This window comes from Poeciliopsis prolifica, unplaced genomic scaffold, assembly GCF_027474105.1.
Source record: "Poeciliopsis prolifica strain line A6 unplaced genomic scaffold, Auburn_PproV2 SCAFFOLD002, whole genome shotgun sequence".
Taxonomy (NCBI): domain Eukaryota; kingdom Metazoa; phylum Chordata; class Actinopteri; order Cyprinodontiformes; family Poeciliidae; genus Poeciliopsis; species Poeciliopsis prolifica.
The window spans coordinates 8,648,380-8,676,010 of NW_026562377.1; the positions used below are offsets into that span (position 1 = coordinate 8,648,380).

Consider the following 27,631-nt stretch of genomic DNA (forward strand, 5'->3'; position numbering starts at 1 on the left):
CCTGCTTGTGGTCCCAGAGCAGATGCCCCTCGCTCTCCTTCCTCCCTCTCACACACACCCCTGTCTGTCTCTGACCCCCACCTCTCTGCTGCTTATCCCTCCATGGCTGTCATGGCAAAAGCGTCCACTGCTTCCACTTGGACAGTGTGTCAGTGGCATTTGATCAGAGCATTTTAGTCCGAGCAGGGAGAACGAGAGCATCCAACACCAGCACTGGAACACAGTTGAAGAACATCAGGACAGCTTGGGGATATAACCTCCATCAGACCCAAGAGAGACATGGGAGGAAAGGAGAAGATGATTTTAGTTATCCCAAATGTGCCCAACTACCAAGGGTGAGTCTATTGTTCTTTCATACTTTTCATATTTGATATTTTTTCTGAGACATAAGAGCTTATTTCAGTATTTTCCCTGCAAATACTGAAAATCTTTTAGCATTTTTCCTTCAAAGTAATCCACAACTTGTTTTATAGCCGTGCTTTAAATTCTAACACCTGGTCCCTGGCAGTATCAGTTGCACATAGTACACAGCTCTACTTGTTAAGTTACCACATATGCTGATTTATTTAGAGCACATTTAATGTTTTTGACAGACTTTGATTTAAGATGCAGTAATATTTCAAAAATGTTTGTGGAAGACAAACAAGCAAAAAAGAAGTATGTCTACTCATTTGATACTGACTCCAGGAGTTGAACCATTCTTGCCACATTCTGAGACAAAAATTGTTAAAGTTTATGAAAATAACATTGAGAAGAATCAGACATTCATTGGTTAAAAGTGGAAACTATAAAGTGGATTATAGGCGGTTTTACGACATAGCAGAGGGTGTCTCCATCTGCTGTGGACTAAAATAAGGCTTCTGCTTTGTTCCTGGCAGTGTAGGAAAGTACACTGGGTGGAGGTTCTACAATTACAAGCTTCTGCAGAGGTTGCTGAGCTGTTGTGAGAGTGGACTGTGAGCTCTGAATATGTCCATTAGAAAATAATCTGTGCCAGCTTGTCCATAAGTAACAGCAACGTTTGCATGTGCTGTGTTGTTCGAGTGATGACTGAGTCTGAGTATTTTCCGAGCGGTCAGCTCTGCTCCATTTAAGTTCATCATCTGTGTGTTTTTAGTATGTGCTTCTTGCAGCAGAATTTCTGGGTCACCCAGATCCAGTAACAATTTAGCAGAATCTTAGGTTAGCTATTTGCATTAGAATCTCCAGCAGGCCTCTGCTGACCACAACTTTGATGTGATGAAAGTGTCAATCTGGCAAGTTAGTATACGTTGTGTTTAGCTGCAGAAAACTGACCTGATGATCACTTGATATTGTGATGTCAGACCATAAGCAGGTCTGATTTGGTGAAATTTAATAAGCCTGCATTAAAATCTTTGTATATATTTTCGGAGTGTTGCTGAAGTGCATTTTTTGAAATTTAATGTGGCAACAGCCTCTTGAGGATCCTGTTTAAATGAAGCCAAAATGGTTGAAAATACTTTCTGTATCTTTGGATGTAAGTGAAAAGGAAGTTCTTTAAACTTCCTTGAAAGAACTGAAACATTTTCTTGATATATCCATAGGTCAACCTTTAACAGCTAGTCTGCCTGGCATAAGTTCAGGTAATCACTTTGCTACAAATATCAATTTATTACAGCACACAATGGATTCGTAAAGGTAGACAAATATTTTACAGATTAAAAATAAAAAAATCTGATAAGCGTTAGATTCGTTGCACTTTATTTGGATACTTCAAAACAAAAACTAGAATGATAAATTGACTGCAGAAGTCCTCCTAAGTTAATCTCAGTACAAAGACAACTATATATGCACCCAGACAAACAAAAAATCATGTCAACTGATTTTACACTAACTCAAGGAATTTGGGTCAAACTCTTGGAGTTTGATAGAAATGTTTGATAGAGAAGATTTGTGAGTAAGCAGCATCACAAAAATGAAGAAACCTAGCTGACAAATCAGGGATAAAAGTGTGGGTTGTGGAAAAAGCAAATATGGGTAACCTACAAAAACAATATCACAAACTTTGAACATCCAGCACAGCAATTTGAATTACTAAGTAAAGTATCAAACTGCTGCAAAGCGTTTCCTCTTAAGCTGACAGGCTTGGCAGCGAGAACACAGATCAGGAAAAAAAACCATCACTAGACCCACAGGAGATCTGAGAAAAATACAGACCTAAACTTAACTCAAACTATGAGGCAAGACTTGAAAATAAATGTATCCACAGTATAAGATGAAGTTATTTAGCAAAGCAGAATTGGGAAAAATATGTATTCTCTAGATTTGTAATACTGCAGACATTGACCAAAAACCTGGACCAGTATTTACACAAAAATTGAAATGAAGTGTACACTATAAACATTTGTTTAAAAAAGAAGAAACTAGCTTTCATTATGTTTCGGTCTATTAATTAAACTAACAAAAAAAAAGCATTAAAGTTTGATCAAATGTGTTCAAAAACTTCAAACAGCATGCATTGTTCTAAATGTTTATTCTTTATCAGCTGTTAGATATGTTTTTCCTCCACACATGCACCCAGACACCTACAACACATTCCTAAGGTTACAAGTTTACTGGGACTTTCCATGCCGCAGTTAAACCAGGCCAGTGGAGGCCCTACAGAGATAGATACCAGCCAAGTGGTGAAGACAACCCATTTAAAGTTGCCCCTCCTATTCAACTGGTGCTAGACCTTATGTTCTGGCCTTAAAGTTAAAAAAAGGCTCCTAATCTAATCTGTTGCTTTTTCTGTACCAAGGTCAGTAAGACCTTGGGTTACTTCCGCACTTGCACAGAAGTATACACCGACTGTAAACATACATGAATGCATGAGCATGTGCACACAATGAGAGCAACTGTGCATGCAGCAGACTTGGTGTCCCCTGCACCACTTAGCTGTATCATGACTGATAGTTAAGTGCAATGTCTGTGTGCCAAGCTGCAGATGCACAAACGCAACCTTCTGCATGAATAGTTGTATTTGAACATTAATTCACGTTGATCTTTGAATACAACTATTCATGCAGATTATTTATTCAATTAATCTTTGTCAATTTAGTATTGTGTACCTTGCCTCTTATCCTTTGTTACATAGGTTATTACACAAAGGAAAAATATATATATTCCACTTAACATAGGGAAACACATTAAGGTGAACTGTAAATATATTTAAATGTAATTTTCATTTAAGTTCCATTGCAAAATTTATCTTATTGGATTTTGGTATGAATTATTAATAATAACACAAGCTACAAATAATTGTATACAACTGTCATGATTAATTTGAAAATGATATTCTTTCAGAAAACAAAAAAGTCTGCTTTGTAATTAGATTTCATTTTTTATTTATATTTTTAATTGCTGATCTTATAGATTTAATCAGTGTTATTACAGAGAGGTTACTTCAACTCAAGTTCAATTCTTCCAACTATTCAATCTAATGAAGTAAAACAAATTTTGCATTTGATTTTGATTTATGAAGATTGGTTTTGACAGAGATGTTTTTACTCTCATCACTGAGCTCTTAAGACACTTGACATTCTGCAAAGGATTTGAAGGAGACCTTCTTTCATCGCTTGTTCTTTCATCACTGAAACATTCACTCCTGGAATAACACCTTCCTGAAGGATTTAATGATTCAAAGCTACTTCAGTAGTAATGAAATATATGCAGTTTATATCAGTTATATAAAAGGATTAAACTGGGGAAGATAAGTAATGACACCCACCCTCTGTTTTTACAAAGAGAAAATACCAGACCTAAAACCTTTATTCCATGCAGCCACAAACAACACAAAATAGGTAGGTAGATAGGTAACTGTTTTTAAAACTGGGATGACTCAAAACCACAAGAAAAGAAAGCAGGCTAACATCTAACTGGCAACAAGTCAGGCCTTTTCACCTAATGGTTATTTTTTTATAAATGGCGGTTTTCCATTTCTGCTTCACCCTAAACTGTGGCAACTCCTAAATAAAGCTCTTTAAAGTAAATGATCCAGGGTCAGCTTGCCTTCCAAGAGGAGCAGGGGAACGTAGGGAGGACGTCACTGAAGGATCTCAACACCAGCTGAGCTGGCACCATCGACACAAGCATGAGAGTTCAAGACAGGCCCTGTGCAGCACACCATATGTAGAGAGATTGTCTGGATCATGGTCAGATGTGACATCTGCTATGCCTCAGACTAACCACTCAAAATACTTGGCTCCTTGGGAATTTACTACATGGTAAATAAAACACTTACATTCTTTTTTACACACATTCACTACTTGTTCTTACTGTTCTATATATGTTATAGTACAGTGTCCTAAATATCAACGTTCAGTCTGTGAATTAAGTGATTGCTCTTAAACACACAGAAACAGTTTAGAACTGACTAAAGTTTATTGAGAGATTAGTACCCCAATCATGCCACTTTATTGCCAATCAGATTCGATTCAATATTATGTAAAATAGTTTTTTTTAAGCTATATATTATGGTACAACATTATTCCCTCATTAAATATCTGACATGTTGCTTTAATTCTTAGACATTGGAAAGTTAACAACAGCAAAAACAGTACTCAAATTTAAAGGTCGTCCCAGAGTAAACATATTCTCAACGTTAGAGCAGTGACAGGTGGATCCCAGAGGACAATCAAATGTTCAGATCAGGCTGTCCCTTCAGCCTAACTTCCAGAATTACAGCCTCAATCATTATTCTGAAACTACAGCCATGATATGACGTCTGTAATTGTCACGCAAAAGCAGAGCATTTACACTAAGGGGGTATTAATATCTACAGGGGTCGTCCATGGCTCCCCCGGATGCCAGCAGATGCCAGAACATATTTCTCCACAACACTATCAATCACTTTAATTATAACCGAGATCCCACGGCCCTCTGGAGGAAGAGATCAAAGGATCTGGGCTACACAGTTTCAGTATTTCAAAGTTGTTAATAAGGGTTGGGCAAGAAACTCAGTTGTCATTTTATTACTGAAGTAGTAATACGTTGAGCAGCACTTGCTGCACTGCATGGCTACATGCATTGTCAAATCATTGGGGAGGCTTACAATCATTCCTCCTCAAGATGCTGTTCAGTTTACTGGTGGCCAAAAAAAAATGGAAAAGATAACTTGGTATGTAATCCTGGTATTTCACATCAAGTTGTGTCCTATACTCTAAAAGGTTCCCACAGCAAGACGGAACATTTATGTATTCATTGATAAAGTATAGACTTGGTCTGTTCCAGGTAAAAGTTTTGGCTCCAAAACCATTCAGAGACATTTCAGAAAAGATAGTAAACTGATCACAAAAGATCACTTTACTGGTTGAAATTTGTGGATAAAATACTCCATTTATGATGATAAATATTATCATAAATATATCTATAATAATATAATATATATATATCGGTCAATATTGACATTTTGATCATGTCCCACTTTACTAATTCACCAGTGCTGTGACATCCATTTTAGATATCACAGCAGCTTAATCTGCTGCTCCAAAGCCATTAACATGTAATGTTGTTTGGTTTGACTTTGGCATCAGCTGTGAAATGTGTTTTATATTTCTAGGTCAGATAAGAGGAATCTGTGTAAGGAGAGTGTTTATGGGAAGAAGAATAGTAAAACCCCAAACACTGCTTTGCCACCTCCGATTCCCATGTCCTCAATCGTTGAAAAGATGGAGGGACTGAAAGCTATCCGGAATCGTAGCAACAGCCTTCGACTGGACCGGCTGGCCTTTTATCGTCACCTGGAGAAGGTGGAGACCATGCGCTCTTTCTGGGAACTCAAACATGTTGAACTGGAGGGAGGAAACCGGCAGGTAAAGTCCCCAAACTCAAACTTTTTCATTCTAATAATCTGCATGGAAGCGTCAAACTAATGAAGTGACTGACTCGTGAAGAAGTGTTGCATCCTCTTTTGTCATGTATTTTGCTTTAGATTTTATTTGAGCAAATTAGGCCTAAAGAATTTGGTTTCACAAGATGTTATCGAGTTTCACTCAGACAAAAAAGCCAATTATTTTTTTATTTTTCACAAGATACTACTTAAGACACTGCAAATTTATTCTGAAGGACACAATTTATCTGCATATATTCTGACTTTTCTGCCACTGTAATTCCCTTTTAATAATTGTAGGTCAAAGTGCATGAGGAACACAACACTGTTGTATTCCTCACGTTGATGGTAAGTTGAACCGGAGCTACAATCATCTGTGTGCAAAAATGGAAAGGAAAAAGAGAACTGAAATAACTCACAGCAAATACTGCCCCAGTCCTTGACATCTGTTGAATGGGCCGACACGACCCAACAGGTGAACTGCCACAGGCTCACTAGAGGGTGCTGCATATCTTTTTATGTTTGCTTGTTTCCTGCTTGAACTTTCTGACTTCTGACACACACACACACACACACCCACACACACACCCCCACACACACGTGCACATAAAGCTACAGCCTAAAATGAATGTTTGGTTTGTAATCAGACTCTCAGAATGACAGACTTTACCACCAGATGGCAGAAGAGGACACCTTTCAAGCTCAGAAGATGACTTCTTGGACCCTGCTCCAGCTGTTTCCAAAAACAAATGATTTGCTTCTACTTTAATGGTTCAGTTTTTGAATCATAAAAGTCTAAACATTTCTGAAACTAATAAGCTTAGGTTTTAGTAAAACAGATAACACTTGCTGCACTAATTTTCAGTTTTTTATTTTATTGCATGAAATTGAAAAAGAAATTCAAAGTATCATAAATCACAATTTTGACCAAAATGAACAAAGACAAAATTACTTAAAGGAGTCATTTTTAAAAAAAAATAAAAAATGTAGTGTGTAACCAACATAAAGACGACAAACTGGAAAATCATGGTTTCTCCTTTTGCTTTCATGAAGATAGGAGTTAACTAAATGCCATTGTTTGTCAAGTCGCATCAGTTCATCCTTTTGTATTTCTTCATTTCTTTTGTGCTGTGCATGTTGGAATTCAGTGACGTTAGTTTTAGGTGGTTTTTCTTTTGATTTGGAGAATCCTTTGTGCTTTAGTTCAGCTCTTTCTGTGTTCTCTGTGTTTATTTGTGTTCTTCCCTCAGTCCACATTTTTCCTGGATACTATGGTAAAACTTACTCAGTTTTAGTATCTCTCCTCACTCTTAGAGTTGACCTTATTTGTTTGACCTGGTTCAATGTCCCTTTCCCCTGATGACAGTTTTTGCAAATTCCTTCTCAAATCAAATCCCTTAGGGATCAATACGTTCTATTCTATTCTATTCTATTCTATTCTATTCTATTCTATTCTATTCTATTCTATTCTATTCTATTCTATTCTATTCTATTCTATTCTATTCTATTTTACATTAACTGCTTATAAAAGTTCTGTGTCAGCTAACTCTGAAATCCAGGAACTGTTCCGTGTGCATACTTGGAGTATTTTTTTATTTAATATTTAGTTCAACTGTAAATCAGTTCTCTACTCAACGTGACAACAGAACATGTTTCAGGGAAACATTCTGGGTGCATGTGAGGCACCATGTGTAATTTAAGATGTTCAAAGTAATTTACATCTGTTTCTTTACCTCTCACTCTGACAAAAGATACATTTTTTCCCTTCTTTTACCCATCTGTTGCTTACACTTTTTCTTGTCCTTACACAGAAAGTTGTTTCATGATTTGTTAGACATAAACGGACCATTTACCAGAACTATGTGCTTAGTAACTGTCCTGTCACTCCATCCCCGTTGCTCACTGTAGATATTCTCCTCAGATTCCCCAGGGAATATTTATCCTGTCTGGATCCCAGAGCTGCCACCCTTGTGGCTCTTGAATTCCACCAGCTGTTGAAGTATATTAAATTAAATGCTTAGAGTTCATACTTTAAAATGCCTTTTTGGTAAATCCTAAGCACTTTGCTAGAACATGAAAAAAAATGTTTTTTTCCATTTAATGTTAACCCTACTAACCCCCAAACCTTGTGTGGCTGTTTGCTACTGTAATTTGTTCCCTGTATAAATACAGTTGTTCTTTGAGTGCCTTGTAGATTTGTTAGAGGATATTACGCAAAAAAAGAATCACAAAGACCAAGAAACATGGCAGACGTGTCAGAGATAAGGTTGTAGAAAAGTTTCAAGCAAAATTAGATGATAAAATAGTACTAAGGGCTTTGAATACCTAATGCACTGCTCGATTTAAATCCCAGAAATGAAATATGGCTGACTGTCCACCTGAAAGTGATTTAGATCACAGCATATGCAAATGGCTCAATCACAATTCATATCAAAATTAAGTTAATAATCTGTGGTACGGCTTGAACATGGATGTTTAGACATATTTTATATTGTCTGACTGAGTTTGAGCTATTTTGTATGTATTAAAGGCCAGAAATCTGAGGGTTTCACAAGGAATTTATTTAGGATTCTGTATTGAAATGCACATCTTTTATATTTTTAAAAGATGTGCATTTTTTTCCCAAAAATGTTTAATTATGTTATCCCTCTATTTTACAATCAGGCACTACTTTGTGTTCTGTCACACAAATTTCAAACACTGAAGTTGGGAGCAACGTGGTAAAGCTGTTCAGCATAAATCAGCAGCTCCATCCTGACAGATAGTTGTTATGCATGCAGATGTATTTGCAAAAAGAACCTCCACTTCTCTGCCAGCAACACTAACATGCTTGTCTATAAGTAGTATGTCGGCAGAGACTGTCAGCCGCAAATACAGCGTCCACATGAGAAGAGTACTTTTCAGAACATTTTATCTTCTTTGGGTGATATTTGTTATATTTGACCTTGTAAGTTCACCCCACTGTACCCCGAGGGTCTTTATAAAGAATGTTTCTTTCTCACACATGCGTGGACACTTCAGTCCTCTGAGAAAGACATCCACACTTCAGCTCTTGTTTTGGTGCCATCTGTCCAGCACGTTGCACAAAAGATAAACTTAGCACTACACACTAGAAGGTGTTTGTTTGCAAGTGTGCTCCCGTATCAACTTGTTGCATCTGCAGCAGTGCATGTACAGAGCACTCTACGGGATTCAAAGGCAAAGCTGTGGCCTGCAGCCAGTTTATACCGGAGATCGTGCAAGTTTGCACAAATTGCTGGGTCTGAAGTTGTGATGATGCATGTAGTGTCTCACTAACATACCACCACCACCAGCGGCGGCGGTGGGCATCTGTTTCTCTGTTCAGCAACGATACCCAGAACTTAACACCACCTGTCTCGACCTCGTCTCAGAGACAGCATGTTCTCTCCTTTTTGGTCCCGTGGTGGGAGGCAGGGAGGAAGCCAGGTTGAGGGTGAGTGGGTGGGCCGGTGGGTGACAGCACAGAAACCCTGTCCTGGTCAGAGACTTTAGTTGGATAAAGTCTGGACATTTATTGCTGTGCTACTGGAGTCCAGCTATTTCATAAGAAACAACTGGGGCGCCAGCCAAAGCCTTTCTGTCTGAGATCCCAGCATATGGACTGAGATAATACTAACATTCCAACATCCTCAGGCTGACAAGAGGGACAGGAAGCAGAACCTTTCCAATATGGAGAACTTCCTGAAGGATAAAGATATTTGGATATTAGGAAGTGTGTGCCTGGTGGCCACTTTTCTTTGGAGGCGAGTGTGGAACTTATTTTCCATCAGGAAGGGAGGAAGGACAGCACAGCATGCAGAAGCACAGGTAAAAAAGGAAACAATGAGATCTAAGCACCTGTCCTACAGGTAATCCCAGCACAGGATGTTTTAGTTACCTGCTGAGACGGTGGAAGTTGCTCCTCTATTATTTCACTTTGTATTAAAAAATACAGAAGTTAAAAAATTCACCAAGAAACTAGCTTTGTCGTGAAATATCGCAACAGAAATGTTCCTGGAAAATGCTCTCAGATTTTCAGGAAAATTCTCTTCATATCTTATTTGTGAAGACCAGAATTACTGTCGGTCTGACATTGCCTGTAGGTATCTTATTTTTGAAACTCGGCCCTGAAACATCTGAACTCAGCTATGCTGGTATCAGTTACAAGTAGTTTTTAATTTCACTCTAGGAAATCCAGAAGTAGTCCCTCCCTTATACACTAAAACACTACCAGGTAATGAGATCGGTACGTGGAAAGCAGATGTGGAATGTGAATAAAATTTTTGTGAATCTGAGACATTTTTGTATACTTTTAACTTACTGTTGCATTTTATTGATAAGAAACAGTGCAATGTTAATTATATTTAGTCACTCTCCTGCCAGAGAAGAAAGTCTCAATTGATGTCATGCTTAAACCAGTTTATTGTGTTTACATAAACCTCCATGTAGCAAATATAACTGACTCCTCGTAAAATTTGGAGCTGTGATGCTTTTCAGCTTTGACTACTTCTCAGTGACAGGATAATGTTTTTACTACTCCAGCAGATCATGCTCTGTGTCACAGTAAATACCCAAAGCTTCATTATATTGCTGCATGCTTTGTAATTTAACTGTGATTAAGGGGGGAAAAAATCCTTTTGTTCTTTCCAACGTCCTAAATAAAATCCCAATGTCTATAGTCAAGCTTATTTATGTAAACCCAAATACATGAGAAGCAAAAATGTCCTATAAATTACTTTTTGTTATTTTAAAGATTGACCTGAATCACTAGAATTATGATGTATGTCATATTTTAGGATAATATTTGTTGCTGATTCTTTTATACTTTTAAATAGTTACTCTGACAGCATTATTTCTGGCTCGGATCTTTTATTATTTAGCAGCTTTGAGGGATTCTGAAATTCAGCTCAACTCTCAAAAATATGGGTCAGGGCATTTTCATCTCATTTGTAGCATTGTTTATTAATAAATACATTTCTCTGCTCTGGTTAAAGTCTTATTTGGCATACAAAAGATTCTCTGTTGGGCTATAATGAATCCAGAATTTTTCATTTTTCAATAATTTAACCACACCCTACCCACCAGTGAGGTCTCTGAAAAATTTCTTCTCTTTTTTTCGCTTTTTGGTTCTGTTTTCAAGACTTTGAAAAAGAAAGGAACCCGCAGCATCGAGATTCTGTACCATAACTAGCAGAAGGTCTAATGGTGCTTTGTCTAGTTTCCATGCTTTGTTTTTAAGATAGATCTATTTGAAGGGTTTGTTGTTGAATACAACCCTAATCTGACCAGAACAAGTTGGTTCATGATAAGGACTCAAAATGTCTGCAGACTCTGCATGTGGATCCTTTTGATGGCAGGACAGAAACAGCTTTTCCTTACCAAGCTTCCCAAAACAAATGGCTGGCACATCAAATGCATCATTTCATTATTATAAGACACTGATCTCAAGATGCCCCTCTGTGCTTCAGCTCCCTCACTGTGAACTTCATAGGGTTTGTTTTTTTCCTCATTCTGTATGTGGTCCAAAATAAACAGGAATCGCTTAAAAATAATTGTGATAAATATAATAACAAAACTTCCCTGTGTTATCTATTAGCCTTTAAAAAACAATATTTTAGGGATGCTTAAAATCAGAAATGCAATGGAAATAATGTGTTTAGTCATAAGAACTGTACATGTTGCATTAATATGACCTTGTAATAAGTTAAGTTAAACAAGAGTAACATTTATTACCAGCGACAAGCCCATAAAATACCTTATTTTTAGTGCATTATATTTTCTCCTGAAAATATAATGTAGTTATAATGAAAATATCACTGTAAATTTTTTATGTTTGCATTTTAAAGCCATGCTGCTGAGCTTTATTAGATTATAAATGACTATTGATTTTACTGTCAATGTATAGAATAATATCTCATCCTCTAAAACTCAGGGTCTGGTTTTTATGAGGCACAAATAAGTGTTTTTGTATGAGGCTTTTATAGAGTAAGCTGGAGCTTGTGTTAATGCCCGTGTCTAATTTGCGAAGAGCTTGTACTCAGATTCTCAGACTCACTCGACTCAGCTAAAATTAGCACACAAATAAAAAGAGCGCGGACAGTCGAGAGCCTATATTTGTTTCACATGCTGGGTTGTAGGAAGTAAAGTCAAAAATTACAACTTTTAACTGTTAGTTTGTTTTATTAATGTGTTGAGATCAAACAACACATTAATAAAGAATACTAGTTTGTTTTTTGTTCTTTGTAGACCGAAAAAAAACCCAAAGCTACTTAGTTACCTGTAGTTCCTTTTGTGTTTAATGTAATTAAAGCAATAAACAAACTACATTTCTAATGTGCCTTCTTCCATTGTGTGGGGTCATTTTTCTTTCATAGACCCTTTGGGCCTTGTTGAAGAGAATTTCATATAATGAATAAAAGTCTGATCTCCTCTAACAGTAAACTAAAAATTGATCATCACACGGTCTGTCAGCACTTCAACACTGGTAAAGTAAATCAGCATTGCAATCGTTTAATAACAGTAAAATCAACCTTCCTATTCAAGTTAATTTTACACTTACATATCTGGACCTCTAGGAAAAGTTCTTTATTGTCTGTTTCATGTTCATTGTTTTTGCTTGGACCATTTTTTGATTTAGTCATTTTTTCTAACATTGAATGCAACATTACAGTCAACTGTATTGACACTTTAGTTGTTCTAACAAAAACGCATCTGATTCAATACATGAAGGCCTTGTTATATTACAAGTTCCTGATTTGCAAATGTTTGCTTGTATGAAGTTTTCTACCAGAAATGGCAACCCGGGTTTGAGTTGCCAACTCGAGTCACTCCTGTGTCACAAAAAACTGAAGATTTCAGACATGACTTAGTCTTGAAACTAAGTCATGTCTTCTGATGTGAGAGTCAAGTCTTTTAACAGTTTTTACCTTGTTTGATGATGCATGAAAGGAGGCTGATATGTGAGTTCAGTTGAAGACTGAGAGTGAATGTGCTGCTTTCGCCTGCTCTGCTCTGCCCTCTCAACTGGTGTCTACTTTCAAACGTTAGCATACCTCATTAGCAACGCTGGTCCAACAAATCCTTGTGAAGCTAGTTATAGGGAAAAGAAAAACTGTTTTATCAAAGGCACATAATCAAAAAAAGTTTTTATATCTTATTTTGTTTGTAGTGGTTATGGTGAACAGCTCCTTAATTTTGACAAGGACCAAATGAAATGATTTATCAACTTGGGTCAAGGCTAAATAAAGATATATCAGCAGTGTAAAGGAAGCTGGAATGAGTTAATTAAGACCTGGACACATCCCACAAAGTACCAAATATATGGGGATCTAAATAAAATTATATCCCCAAAGAGAAACTAGAATGTTTTTTAGGGAGGTTCCAGATTGAGAGAGAAATCTACAGATTTTGGATCTGAACCAAACACAACATCAGGTAACTCTAGTATTGTGCAGGTTGATGGTCAGCTGATACCTTTTTGACCAGCAGAAATGCTACAGTGTAAGTTAATTTAGGATTTGTTATGTAGGGGAGATCTGCCCTTTAGCATGGGTGGTGTGAATTTACAGTATGAAGATCTGATTGACAAGCAGTAACTGGCAAAATATTATTCAAAGTTTTGAATGTTTTTTTCACGTCAAAGCAAGAGATGAGTAGAAGAAAGGTGGAAATATATTTTTGGCAATACACAATATATTTGACATTTACTCATTCAAGTGAAAACAAATTGTGAATTTGTATTTTTAAAAATGACTGCACTAGTATGCAATGCTTTGTTGAATCCCCTTTTGATCTCATTTCATTATTCTTTGACATCCATTACGTCGAATCTGGTGAACCTAAAACCAGGCCTTTCCAAACTCTCACAAAACCAGCTTTTAAAATGCAAAAATGTGGTTAATCACAGGCAATTTGTTGTGTATTAGTGTTTGGTGATTCAAAAAGGTGATTTCAATAGATAGAAATTTAGAAAATTGCATGTTGTTATTCTTGTCAACAATTAAAAATGTGCTTGATGATCGGACAAGGTTTGTCAAAAAGCCAAATTAGAAAACCGTCATAGAAGAAATCCTTTGATCTAATATACATAAATGAAAGCTTTATCTTGTTATATATAGAGTGTTCTTAAGTTACATTCCTACAAGCTCATAAAATAAGCTTTAATTTATCACAGTCATGACACATTTGGCAGGGTAGGTTCTCCTTTTTCACAAAGTTACTGCCATCAGTCTTAAAAAATATATACTGTACATGCTAATGTAGATCCACAGTCAATGCATGTTGCTGTGTAAAAAATGCACACATATGACAGTGGTTTTTCTCTCGCTCTAACTAAATCAAGACAGAAATTAGTAGGTTGTAGCTATTAGTAAAACATTTAATTGAAAAAACAAAAATATATTTTCTAAAACAAAATTTTAAATCGGAAAAGTGTTTGTTTTTTTTACCTGATTTTGAGCTGAGTTAATTCTGACATGATGCAATAGCCTACAACTTATTCTTAACTGCAAATGGACTTATTTATGATCTGTCACCAAGTACAGTAGATATTATATGTCACACTCTGGCCATCTGTAATTATTAGCACGCATTACAGCAGCAGCTTTATATTAAAAGTAACGAGAGAACCACATGACCCCAAGACAAAATGTTACTGCTTCTAAATTCCTTCATCTCTCGTCAGTTCAAATATCTTCTGCCATCAAGTGGCACCGGTGTCAAAGTGCAGCTGACCTGTCAGAATAATTTAGTTTATACTTAAATCATGCTATTTTTTTCTTTAATTTGAAAAAAGTCATTTCAAAATTCTTCATTTCCAAATTTTCCATTAGTTGTTACTTTTCAGACTAAAATCTACATTAATCAATGTGTCAAAAATAAAGGATTAGAAAAGCTGTTTTAAGTCATAAAACTGTGGAAAAGAAGAGTTCACAGGAACATATTTAGCTGCATATGCAAAGCTTTACACATTTACCATGAAATTTTCCCTTTTTATAATGTACATAATATTAAAATACAATAACATGATTATTATACAATGAAGTAGGATTGTTTAGATCCATCAAAGATGTAGGAATAGGTTACAGAGTATAAACAAGCTGTAGAAGTTACATTGTTTTAAAATACTTGTTACTCTGCAATATAAATGCTTCTGATTTTGCTATAAAAACTGATTTAAACAAAGCAATTAAACTCCCAGTGCGTCTCAGAGAAAAATGTTAACAAAAGCTTTAAAATACAATCCTTTGATGAACAGTTATGTACATGCTGCATACCACTAGTGAACTTGAACTCTCTGGATAGTGAGGAAAGGGGTTCTTGTGTGCATCTATTTAAAAGTCAGTCAGAGAACACCCTGGGATGGCTTATGTAACACATTTATTTACAAGCTGGTTCTGTCTCTCTCACTCTCACTCTCACATATTCTCTGCTGGTGTCACACAGCAACTGTTTTCCATGACAGGAATTTGGTTAATGTTGACCTGAAATAGAAAGACGGAGAGCAGAATGAATCTTATCAAGGCAGCTAAAATGTGCTAGAACAAGCTGTCATCAACCAGTGGTGACAAATAAACATTTGCCCCATGTAGGAAGCAGCAGGGGGAGCTGTGGAGATTATATTCAGTCTTCCAGGCGAGTTCTCGCCACACGTTCATTGTCACCCTAAAACAGTGGAGGAAATGCTTAGATTGTCCAGCCTTGACAAAGAATTGAGCATAATATGGTCAGACTTAAAAAAGACTTTTGCATTTGTATTAAAAATGAAATGACAAGAATATCCATCACTCATAGTTACTTTTCAAAGACAAAAGAATATGCTATCTAAAATGCCAATCTCCAATAAACAGTGATTAAAAAAGTTAAAACAACTGGAATGTGCCATCACATACAGGGCATGGATGATAATGTAGGTGGTAAAATTATGTAAAGCAAATTGCACCGCAGGAAAAACTTGCACCATAGGTGACCAAGTTTTTATAGCAACTAGTACAAGTTATCAAAAAGTATTTCCTGTCTCAGCATACAGAGTTTGTCAAATACTACTGGGACTTTAAGTAGAACAATGCACTTTAGTCAGAATTATTGAAAAATTCATCAGTGGATTTATGCAACATGGTTTCATTTCATCTTGGCATTGTTCGCAGATTGTCTTTTGTTGCTGCTGTTGAAGTTTTTCATGGTTTTGTTCATTCCAAACACTGCACCACAAATGCTACTTACTTTCAGAGTACGTACTTGTTAAGTCAAAACCTAAACACTGCAATGACACTCTGCTGCGTCTCAGTTACTGACACTTTCTATGTTTGCTCTTTGTGATTTTATCTTCCTTTCATCACATCAGTTAGTATTTCACGCCCTAAGTTTACCTTTAAGTAAGGAGATGAGGATCTTCTCAACATAGTTACATGAAACTGTTTTCAGCAACAACAAGGCACCGCGGCTGGGAGGGTCAATATGTCGGAATGGTGAATCCTCTGAAGGCAGAGATGACACTTGGGAAGGGATACCCTGGAAGGATTGGGGGGCCCGATGGAGACGGGGGCCCTGGAAGATACTAAAAATGAGAGATCTGTCACTAAGCTGCCACCACTGCTTGTAAAGTTTCTAATTTATTACAAATCATTTTCTTTTATTTGGAGATGCAAGTTAAGGCCACTTTCTTTTCAGAGTAATCAGAGCTACATAAAATCCAAGCAAATAATTATATTGCGCAAAATCAATTCAAATATCACCAATTGTTTTCGAAATCAAACTATGTGAAAAATCTGGGTGAGTTCCCAAGTAAGAGATCACTCTAAATGTAAAACACACACTCCTACATTTCAGCTTTCTCTTACCAAGCTACTGTATTTCTAAATGTGGACTCAAAACAGCAGCTAATTATGCAGTAGCACATGTTTGTTGCTTGTGACATGCTGTACAGTTGTAGCTCCACGTTAATGCCACCAGAGTAACACTAGATGAATGGAAAACTTGTGATCCAAACTATAAGCATTGTGTGTTGTCTTTGTCTTCCTGCTCAGTAACTCTATATGCAGTAAGAGTTGCTCAGCATCATCAGTCTCATTCCTGAACAATTTTCCTTTCCTGACAGACTCTCCTCTTACAGTGCAACCTTTTCCTAACCGTGGGGATTTCAGTGATTTAAACCTCTTGCTAAAACCAGTGGCAGACCAATCAGCAGCCACTTTCCAACTTCTGTGAATGGTCTCTGAAATGAAAAAATTTGAAGCATGATAAGCATTAAAACCTCATACACAATGGGTTCTGCATGTTGTAATATATTATAAGACTCTAAAATATTAAATGATAGTCCAATAATTTGTATTAATCAAGCTCATTGTGTCTCTTTCAGTGAAATACAAATGACCAAATACTTTAAATACAAAATGAGAGAATTAAACTTCAGTAGTGAAATATGTGCTTTTACTTTGTGGGTTTACAAAGGAAAAAAAATAGTTGTAAATCTGAAAGGACACTGGATGTGAACTTTTGAAACTTTACAAAAAGTATTACACCTTCTCCTGTCAATAAATTGAAAAAGCTTACACCTATAAAACTGTTTGCTTAAATTATTTCATTTCATCTTGGCATCTTGGCAAACAGGGAGTTAGTAAAAGCCTGTATGAAAAGGCTTTTGATAAACAAACCATGATTATTTCTTTTCCAGTTCACTTTCAGTTCGATTCAGTTTGTTCAAATAAGACCAATTCAAAACAGCTGCTAGCCTACTTTACAATGGAAAAAATCAGTTGAATCATACAGACACATTTGGAGTCAATTACATACTTTCCAAATTGGCAGTAGCTATTAAGCAAGGCAGTAAAGTTCAGTTTATCATACAAAGTAGTTCAAGCTTTCTAAATAAGAAATCCTGACAGATTTCATTTTGTCACTGTCTTGAATAATTCTGTCTTTAAAGAGAATGTTGCGGCCATAATTAGTCACTTGCATAGTGCCATTGACTTTGCACTATGCAATACTGAGCATGCACCTGCTGACAACGGAAAGAAAAACTCCCTTTGAAGAAACTAATCTGAATAACTGAATTCAATCAATAAGAGTGATTGGAATTCCATAATAATCTCTTGGGACGTTAAAAACTAGCGATTCATTCCTCACTTAAAACATGTATCTTCACAGGTACTCCCCAGTGTTCTCTTTTACGCTCACCTTAGTTGATAAGCAGGCACCAAGGATGCAAGTGTTCACCATGACAGCTGACAGACTGTCTGAACTGGAAACAGTGCGAGAGGCAGAGTATAGGTCAGGTTTTTTCCGGTGCTGACAGATGGGAGCCGGTATATAGGCGCCAGCGCTTTGTCAGCCAGCCAGGTTCAGATAGAGCTGTGCTGAGATATGGAAAATTATGAGCTCAGTCTGTGGATTCAAACACACCTTGTATATGAACTTGTTTGTCAGCTCTTCCTCTTTAACTCTTGGGAAAAGCACATGTGCTGTTAGTTCCATCTTCCACAATACTTTTCTGCTCCATAAACACCACTGGGGTGACACCGGGATGCCCTGCTTCCTTGTTTTCATCCAATGGCTTCTCATTCTCCACATTGCATTCATGCCTTTAATGCTTAAAATTAAAATATATTTTAAAATAGTACATGAAGGATTCACAATACACTATTAGAGTTTGAAATATGAAGCGGCAGATGCATCAATATTGTTTTGCAGTGCTGACGCATACAGTGACTTGAACCAGTAATGATGTAAGTATATTGGCATTCACTTTGGTTTCCGAATGCTTATGTGATTCATTGAGTTCCAAAATCTCACACAAAGACTTGGTTCATTTTGTCTTGCTTTCCACTGGGTCTTAAAAAAACTGTCAAATTTTAAGAATTTATTTTCCACAATGGTTTTTAATTAGTGACATCTTAAATCTTTAAAGAGAGGATGAGCTGCACAGTTAATGACTTAAGTGCTTGATAAATTGACTGAGTTGATTATATACACTATTTGGGATTCAAAAAGAATTTTTAAATTTGAATTAAACTGAACTGGACTGGAAGTGTCCTTATTTGAAGTAGAAAGCAGGGAAACCTACTTCACATACAAAAAAACAAAAACAATAAAAAAAACATCCAACAGAAAACTTTAAGCCAAACTGATAGAAATTTTGTTGCTTTTAATCTGGTGGTTTTGCACACCCCTTTCTAATATAGCCCTGGTGAACTACCCACATGGCCCATATCAAAAAGTGTAATTCGTTTAAGAGTTGGTACTTTATACTTTATACCAGCATGGATTTTATTTTGAGTTTATTTTTGTACAACTGGACATGAATTGGACCAGTTTTTCTTGAAAAGAGCCTTGACACAATGTTTCATATGAATTGCTGCTCTAAATAAAATTAACTAAATACAATTAAACAACACACTGACACAGCTGATGAAACTCTCCATTATCTCCCTGGGGATCGTCTGTTCTTTTTATATTGGCAGGACATTTTTATTTATTTGCTTTACTTCTTATATGGCGTCATGTTTCAGGCCCAGATTCCTGGGATTCTGACACCTGTCTGAAGGGCTTTTCAAGTAGCTCAAATGTCACATAGCTAGCCCACCTACCTAAGCCCCCCTATCAATCCCCAGCTGCACACCCGAGCTCAGAGCTCTTATCACTGGCCACTCAGCTTCTGACGTCCACAGAGGGCTGCTCTTTCATTGAGGGAAGAGCCACCTGCTATTCTTATAACTCAGCTTTGTCGTGCGGCATTTCAGGGATAGATTCATGACCTCCATCCACATCCCTTCTTTTGCCTCCACAATGGCTCTTCTTGCAATTTCCTTCATATGAAGCAAAACCAGTAGATTCAGGTAGCTGCGAGCACTTCAACACCAGTCATGAGCTCCACTCTGGTTAACTCTTTAGCCAAAGTGTATGATCCCAATCCTCTTCATGGTCAGAAGCTTTCTGCAAGGAAGTTTTCCCTGAATGGATCAGAGCGGTTCCAAGCTTCATCCTCCTCCTTTTCTCACCACGACGCAACTCTACGCTGCATGGAGAGCAGGATCGACTCCCTCAGCTCCCAGATGGAGCACCTGCTCATCATGCAGCAGACTGTCCTGACCCGGCTGGATGGCCTGTCCCAGGATGTGAGAGGCATGGGTCGGGATGAGGCGTCATCTCACGAAGGGAGACGTGGCTCGGGGATTGAGGCGGTTTGCAGGGAGCTGCGAGGGGCTGTGGAGCGTATAGAGAGTCAGGGGCGACGGCTGGAAGGGGTGGAGAAGCTGGTGGAGGGAACTCAGCAGGTGATCTGCTTCATTGGGGAGGTAGTAAAGAGCTCCAAGCTGGTGGAGCTTTTATTTAAACAGCCTGGAAGCAAAACCAGCAGGAAGGTGAGAAAACATTTCTAGGTACTGTGGAGGGAAACAATATGACACAAATACTTAAACTTAAAATATAGTTAAAATTGGATCTTGAATGCCTTTAATTTGTCTTTTTCTGGTCTTAACTCTTTATTATTTCAGCTATTCTGCTCCTGTATATGTTGTTCTCAGGAATGAAAAGTAGTTTTTCTTTGCGCAGGAAATCTTAGGTATAGCTTAGGTGTAGCTAAAAGGAGTCAAACTTATCACACTCACTCTTGTTCTTGGCAGTCACCACCAAACCTGTCTGGTCTCTTCTGACTGGGTGATAGTAATGCAGTGACAGATTGAATGAGTGTGGTGTGCTGGAACAGAATGTACCAGAATGTATGTTGTCCAGTAGGGGTGAAACAATAAGAACCCTACAGGATGTTAGCTAGGTTTATGTTCGTGTGTTGTTCAGGGTCTCCTTCTGGTACATCAAACTCATTTCTGGGCACAATGCAGCACATATGATGCTTCTGAAAGTTTACATTTTCTATTCCAGAAATACCATTGAGAAACCAGGTTGTGGTGGCATGCTTTCTGCTGCAGAATATGTGACCTTTCCTCTTAAACGGGGAGACATCCACTGAGCAGAATATGTACTTTGAGTTATGAGGCACAACAGCAACAAAACAAACACTCTGTCTTGACATCCTGCTGTTACGCAAACAGAAACATGCATCTTTACTACTTGAAGCTTGTCGACATTATAAATATTACCTTCCTTTCATTAACCTTTGTGCCTTACTCAGATGAAAGTGGCACATGTTTTACTGTATGATACTTCTCTTCCTTTTATCTTTAAATAAAGGCAAAAGATGACAAGGACAAAGCCAAGCAGAGTGTGAAGGGTGGGAAAGCCCAGAAGAAAAGGAAACCTCAGGATTCATCAGGTAAAGTTAAACTTGATGTTACTCCTGACCACAGAATTATTTAAGATTTATGCAAAAAAATCAGCCTTTCTAATTTAATCAGCCTTTCAGGTGATTGTATAATCACCTGAAATGTTTTTATTTGTCTGTGATATAAACTCAACATAACATAATAGCTTTTCGTTTTGGTCGTTCTTTCTACTTCAGATGCTTCCACTCTGAGTGAGTCAGCCCTGAAAGAGCAAGTTGAAAAGCTCAACAGGGAGAACACGGATCATTCCCTTATAAACACAGAAGCCAACTTCCAGAGTCAGGAAGATCCAGGAAGTGGGGGGAAAAGAAAAGAAGAGCCAACAAAGCTGATTCTCAGTCAATCACATGCTCCTCCAAGCCAAACTGCGGAGGAAAGAAAGAAAAGCAAGAATGAGGAAGATGAGGGGGATGTCTTTGACGAGACAGATGTAGAGGAAGAGGAGCAACAGACAGAGGATAACGATGAAGAAAAAGACAGGAAATTGGAGGACGATATAAAGAAAATACTTAAAAGAGAAACAGAGGAATCATCAGAAAATACTATTTCAGACTTGAGCAAGACGTCCCAGGAAAGGTACTCCTATTCACCTGTTTTTGCTGTTGCTGAATCTTAATTCTTTCATTCAGAAGGAAGTAAACAAGAAACACTAAGGCAAAAAAATAAAATGAAATTTGACAACATTCTTTGTTTTTCTTTCCAAAGCTCTGAAGACAATGGAGATGGAGCCACAGCAGGCAAACGTCGCGTCACAGAAGAGGACCTGGTTAAAGAGGATCTGAAGAAGAGCCGAGTAGAAAACAGCTCAGTGGAAAATGTTGACAGCCACGCAGTGGAGGGCTCAAAGTCTGAGGAAGCAAAGGCAGAAGCTAAAGAAGGTGGAGAGTCTACAGTACAGGATTTTATCCTTGGTGAGACTTTAGGGACTTACATAAAAGGATGCAACGAGAACAAGTAAAATCTCTGATAAAAAAAGAAGAAAAAAAGCACACATTCCAGATAATATTATTTCTATTTCGATATGATTTCATTTCATAAGATTATATCAGATCAAAAAGGCCTTGACAAAACTCTGTGCAGACATTTTCAGTTTATTCAGAATGCATGGTGTCAAGGGGGCAAGCACAAATAACCACCACATGTTAAATAAGAGGTATTTTAATAAAACATTTTTGAAAACTCACACTAGACTACCACATATTCCCAACTTGTATTAGGCTCACATGAATGGCTATAAAGCACACAGCTGATTGTGATTGTAATGTGAAACAGTTTTGCTATACATTGAATCAAATGAAGTTTCTTTGTTTGCTTTGGTTCAGTTTTTTATGCCTAAATGTTACCTAAGACACAATAGAAAATGTCAACTTGGAAGACATTTGTCTGACTTCCCTGCCTGTGGTTTCTGTTCCACAAAGATACACCTTGTCATTTTAGTTTGCGACATTTCACCTGTCATTCCAGAGGTTTTGAATCAGATTTCATGCCATGGTGCAGTGCCTGCTTGAGCCTCCAGAAGATATCAGTCATGCAGCTTATAGGGCAGATAATGAGTCACATGCATGCTGCTATTTTCATCCATGTTTCTAGGCACTGAGGCCTCTTCCTCTGTCTCTACTCTATCTTTGGCATTCATTACAAAATTACTTCCATATCCATTATTCATCTTGTGTTTCTTTTTTTGTCCCCTTTGTTTTTTTTCCCCAGATGCAGGCCCTCCTCCAACCGCTCCTTTTGATCACCGCATCGTGACTCCCAAACCCCATCAGATAGCAACCTATTACACTATAAACAGGGATGAAGTTCTGGGCGGGTGAGTGACAAGCACAAAACCGCCAGCACTCATTAACGAAGAATAATTATTTTGTTATTTTCACTCTTCCCAGGAATTTAGATGCTTTAATCTACTGTAATAAAATAATAGAGGGCTTAACAGCATGTGGAGAGATGCCTAACAGTTTTTATGAAGACATATGTGCAGCCCTCTGAAGGGCAAGTGCCCCCCAAGGGGGCACATGCAAAATGGCACACCTATCCAGTGTAATGAACTGGTGATGAATCTGATCTCTTAAAGTGAAGATGACTTCTCTGCAAAACAAGGCATGTCTACAATTTCTGGCTTATTTATTCAGACATAAACCCAGTTTTAAAGCAACATATGCAATTTATGTGTATGAATTAGAGATAACATTTAAATTTAAAATGTTTTATTTTGTGTTTTAAAACCTCAAAAACAGTCCAGCAATCAATGTACTTTTTAGAACTTTGGAAAGAAACATTTGGGATGACATTACACGCATATTATACTTCAGTCAAATTGTCCAGACTGTCAGCCTTCCACTTTTAATCACAACTATTCTGTGTCCTTCTATTAGTGTGTTTGACTCAGCTTGTTTCCTTTTATTAGGGGACGTTTTGGACAAGTCTACAAGTGCATGGAGAATTCCTCTGGACTGACACTCGCTGCCAAAATCATCAAAGCAAAGAGCCAGAAAGAGAAGGTGCAGAAATGAACAGCCTGTTAATCTTGAATATAGTACAGAAATACAATCATTGTGTGTGATTATATGTAGTGTCTTTAATAGTGAGTAAGTCTTGGAGTTGTTTTTCATGGAGTACAAACTAATAAAATACAGAATATTTGTAGAAATGCTTCCCCGTATTTCAAATATTTAACTTTTCATCATCTAAAAGTAAAGTCACGATGGCTGTGTGGCCGTGCTTGCTGCTCAGATTAAATGTCTGGTCAGTATGAAATTTGATCATTTTATTTTCCAAATATGGATAAAATTAAAAAGAAAATAGAATGTAAAAAAAATATTTTCCAAAAATCACAGCATATTAAATCTGAGTATCTGAGTTTGAAAAGCTACGACTTTTTGTAATCCAAATTTGTAACAGATAGCTGAGTGACAGCTATTCAAAGAAGGTGTGAAAATTTCTGCGCTACCTGTTTATCTGCCTACCTGTGAACAGATATAATATGATTCAGTGTAACAAACTCACACAACTCGTTCTTTCAAGAGGAGGATGAAAAACAACTGTTTACTTTGTAGTAAGCATAATTTAATTAGACAATGACTGTAAACTGTTGGAGAGTTCCCAGATTACATCAAGTTAATGAAATTGGTACAAACTATTTGTAGATGCAGCTACTAGATGTTTGGCGTTTGTCAAAGCAAAGTGGATATCTGTTCGGTTCATTATCAGATTAAAGTTGCTAAAAGTTAAAAAAATAAAATGAAATGTCTTGAGGTTTTTCTCTCTAATTAGCATAAGGTTTTTTGGATTTATAATATCCAATGTCATAAAAGTGCTTTTAATTTTCCACAATTGTGATTCCAAAATGGATATTCCCTTGTGTTAGTGAAATAATTTTTAAATGCTGATTTTAATCCCTTAAGTTAGCTCTATTTTGCTATACATACTTTGAATTCAATATTTCCTGTTTTTCTTAAGCCAAACATAATTAAAAGAATACATCTGAAAATGTGGATTTGTTTTGTTTTTCTTCTGTTTCAATGCCATATGGATATGTTCTCCTGTAAGGCTATTTAAATTGAGCAGCACTGTCAAGTTTAATATCTTGACAGTTTAATAAAGATATTGTGCACCAAATTGCTCAAGCCTTTAACCAATTCATGAAAAAAGGGCTTTAATAATAAGAGATATTTATACTTAATAACGTTAACCGAACCAGATAGCCAACATTCTTGAACATATTTCTATAATGTGTTTGTAAATATGGCAGCATAAGAACAGAATGAGATTACCTTCTGAAGCTACCAGTAAACTGCTATGAATATAACTTTTACTCTAATGACAGAAAGATGACTGGTTTTTGAATGTTTGTCTCTCAGGAGGTGGTGAGGAACGAGATCCAGGTGATGAACCAGCTGAACCATGCCAACCTGATTCAACTGTACGCTGCTTTTGAGTCGCGGAATGACATCATCCTGGTTATGGAATAGTAAGTCTGTTGTGGGCCGTCTTTTTGAGCACCTTTAATGGAACAGCGTGTCCAGCTCTCCATGGCTGTAACTGTCTTTGTTTCTCCATGCTGCAGTGTGGAAGGAGGAGAGCTGTTTGATCGCATCATCGATGAGAACTACAACCTAACCGAGCTCGACACTGTGTTGTTCATCCGTCAGATCTGTGAAGGGCTGCAGTATATGCACAAAAATTATATCCTGCATCTTGATCTCAAAGTAAACTTGCTTAGGATTCTATATTCCAGTAACAGACTAATCTATTGCTTGCTTTTTATGCTGTGAAAATTGTTCTTTCCAGCCAGAAAACATTCTTTGCGTCAGCAGAGATTCAAACAAAATCAAAATTATTGACTTTGGCCTGGCCAGGAGGTAAGAAATAGAAAGCTGTCTATCTGGTGTGAGTTTTATTAAATATTTGCTGAGCTTAAATATTTGTTTCTAAAAGGTATAAACCCAGGGAGAAGCTAAGAGTAAATTTTGGAACTCCTGAATTTCTCGCTCCTGAAGTCATCAATTATGAGTTTGTTTCATTCCCAACGGACATGTGGAGCCTTGGAGTAATCACATACATGCTGTAAGTCAGAAATGCTCAGTCATCTGCACTTATAACTTGCTACATCACAGACTGACCTCCAGGAAAAAAAAAATATTCCAGGCAGAAAATTGAGGAAATTGCAGCAAGATACCATGTCCCAAACCTCTGTGTCCTGTTTGTCCAGACTCAGTGGCTTGTCTCCGTTTCTGGGGGATGACGACAATGAGACTCTCAACAACATTCTGGCTTGTCAGTGGAACTTCGAGGAGGAGGAATTTGGAGACATTTCTGAAGAGGCCAAAGATTTTATCACCCGTCTGTTGGTGAAAAGCAAGAGTTGGAGGATGAGCGCGACAGAGTCCCTCAGACATGGCTGGCTGTCTGACCAAAATTTGCACTATCGACTACATCAGAAGGTAAAAAATCTCCCTCTGTTGACAGGCTATATTCGATCAGTTCTTTTGTATGTACGTGATCATTTTTAGATTAGCTATGGAGGTGGAAATTTATCTTGGTAACGAATAGCGTCCAAGAAACTGGTATATAGCACAGTTCCATTTTTTGGGTGTTTCGAAACACGTTGAGCACTGAGGTGACCATTCTAGAGCACAGTCTTCAGCTGAACAACTTGTATCATATATCTAACCTGGTGGAAGATGGTATTACAGTGCTGCATGGGATCATGCTTGTTTTTATTATTTTGTATACATCTTCAGTATAGTTATAGAAAAATGTGTAAAGAATTCAGCATGTGAACGCATACTTTGAAACAGAATTCAACTGAAATTTCAATGATTGCACTGTGGACTCTCTGTTTGCAGAAAAACAAGTGCCACTCCTTACATGCTCCACCCCCAGAGAGCTAAACAGGTGAGATTACTTCCCCTGACGCCATTTGGATATTTTATATAAAATGCAAATTAAAGTTTATGAATTCTTTCTTACCCTGCTTTTTTTTTTTGTTTCGCTTTCAGAAACAACCAGGCCCTTGGTTTGCCTTGTCACACTATATGGCCCTGGGGCCCATCACTGGACCAATACTGCTGTACCTGAAAAGCTACTGGATTATTACTCTCTGCCTCACATCTTTACCTTTGCGTAGCTGCACACTGTTTAGGTCTGAACTTTTAAAGCTGCGCGTACTGTATACTTGCAAAGTCATTCAAAGACCTTTGCCTGAAGTTTGCCAGAGGATTTTTTCTTACTAAATGCTGTTACTGTCAAAGCAAAATCCTGCAAGATGTATCACTTTGATACCTACCATGAAAACCTATGAAAACTGTTCTTTTAGCACATTTTAACAGGTACATTACTTTTCTTTTTTTGCAAGCGTTGGCGTGCTTTGCACACTTTTCTCCCTTGTTCATCCAAGACTTACCAAACAAATTTGAAAAAGTAATTCTCTTTTTATAAAGCCATGCTTTTCTTTCTTTTATTTTATAAGTAGTATAATAATGTTATTTCTCTTCAAGACAATTTGAAATCTAACTACATTAATTTATATTGTGTATATATTATGGTATTGCATAAAAGTCTCTTTAACACATGAGAAAATCTTAGCTCTAATGCCCACAGTTTTTCACTATAGACTGCCTTGACCTCAGTGTGCATTTATCCCACCTGCTTGTTTGGCTTAGGCAGTTTGGAGTACCCAGCTCACCTTCCATGAAGGCAAAATGAAATACATGTTACTACCTAAGACATACTGTTTATGACTGAAGTGAAATCTTATGTTCATTTATTTACTGGTTCAGCACCAGATTGTACTTGAAGTGCAAATTTTTTCTTCAATATGTGATCTTTTTATTTCAGAGGACACAAACGTGGTTTCACATAGTCATGCACATACATTTAAAGTATAATGTACAGCGTGGTGGAGAAGTAAGACGCAGAGTTGTTAGATGATTTATTTTGAATTAAAAAGCTTTGTGTTTTGAATATGTGTTTATTTGAATTTATGAGACCTTTTTCAAGACTTCTTGTGAAATGTTGAGATTTA

General features: G+C 37.2%; 1 protein-coding gene across 4 annotated transcripts; it reads left to right on the forward strand.

Annotated features, from left to right (window-relative positions):
- The first annotated feature begins 29 nt into the window (after window positions 1-29).
- Window positions 30-27,570, forward strand: mylk4b (myosin light chain kinase family, member 4b). Of its 4 annotated transcripts, none has more exons than XM_055050444.1 (14): window positions 30-335; window positions 5,561-5,813; window positions 21,014-21,095; window positions 21,282-21,681; window positions 21,811-22,016; window positions 22,813-22,918; window positions 23,513-23,606; window positions 24,966-25,075; window positions 25,172-25,313; window positions 25,396-25,466; window positions 25,543-25,671; window positions 25,817-26,048; window positions 26,454-26,502; window positions 26,607-27,570. In XM_055050444.1, exons 1-13 carry the CDS (start codon window positions 280-282, stop codon window positions 26,496-26,498), a joined length of 1,926 nt encoding a protein of 641 aa, XP_054906419.1. In that variant the 5' UTR covers window positions 30-279; the 3' UTR covers window positions 26,499-26,502; window positions 26,607-27,570. The 4 variants fall into 4 exon arrangements, with proteins under 4 accessions (XP_054906419.1, XP_054906427.1, XP_054906435.1 ...); XM_055050452.1 differs by lacking the exon at window positions 30-335 and adding an exon at window positions 4,168-4,226; XM_055050460.1 differs by lacking the exons at window positions 30-335; window positions 5,561-5,813 and adding an exon at window positions 9,314-9,658.
- Window positions 27,571-27,631: the final 61 nt, after the last annotated feature.

What these genes read in the sequence shown, in the direction of transcription:
- mylk4b (XM_055050438.1), top strand. Translation starts at nt 19,690, where the DNA reads ATGAGCTCCACTCTGGTTAACTCTTTAGCCAAAGTGTATGATCCCAAT. An exon ending in AGGGATGAAGTTCTGGGCGG is followed by an intron (nt 22,919 to 23,512) that starts GTGAGTGACAAG and finishes TCCTTTTATTAG; the next exon opens with GGGACGTTTTGGACAAGTCT. An exon ending in ACTATCGACTACATCAGAAG is followed by an intron (nt 26,049 to 26,453) that starts GTAAAAAATCTC and finishes CTCTGTTTGCAG; the next exon opens with AAAAACAAGTGCCACTCCTT.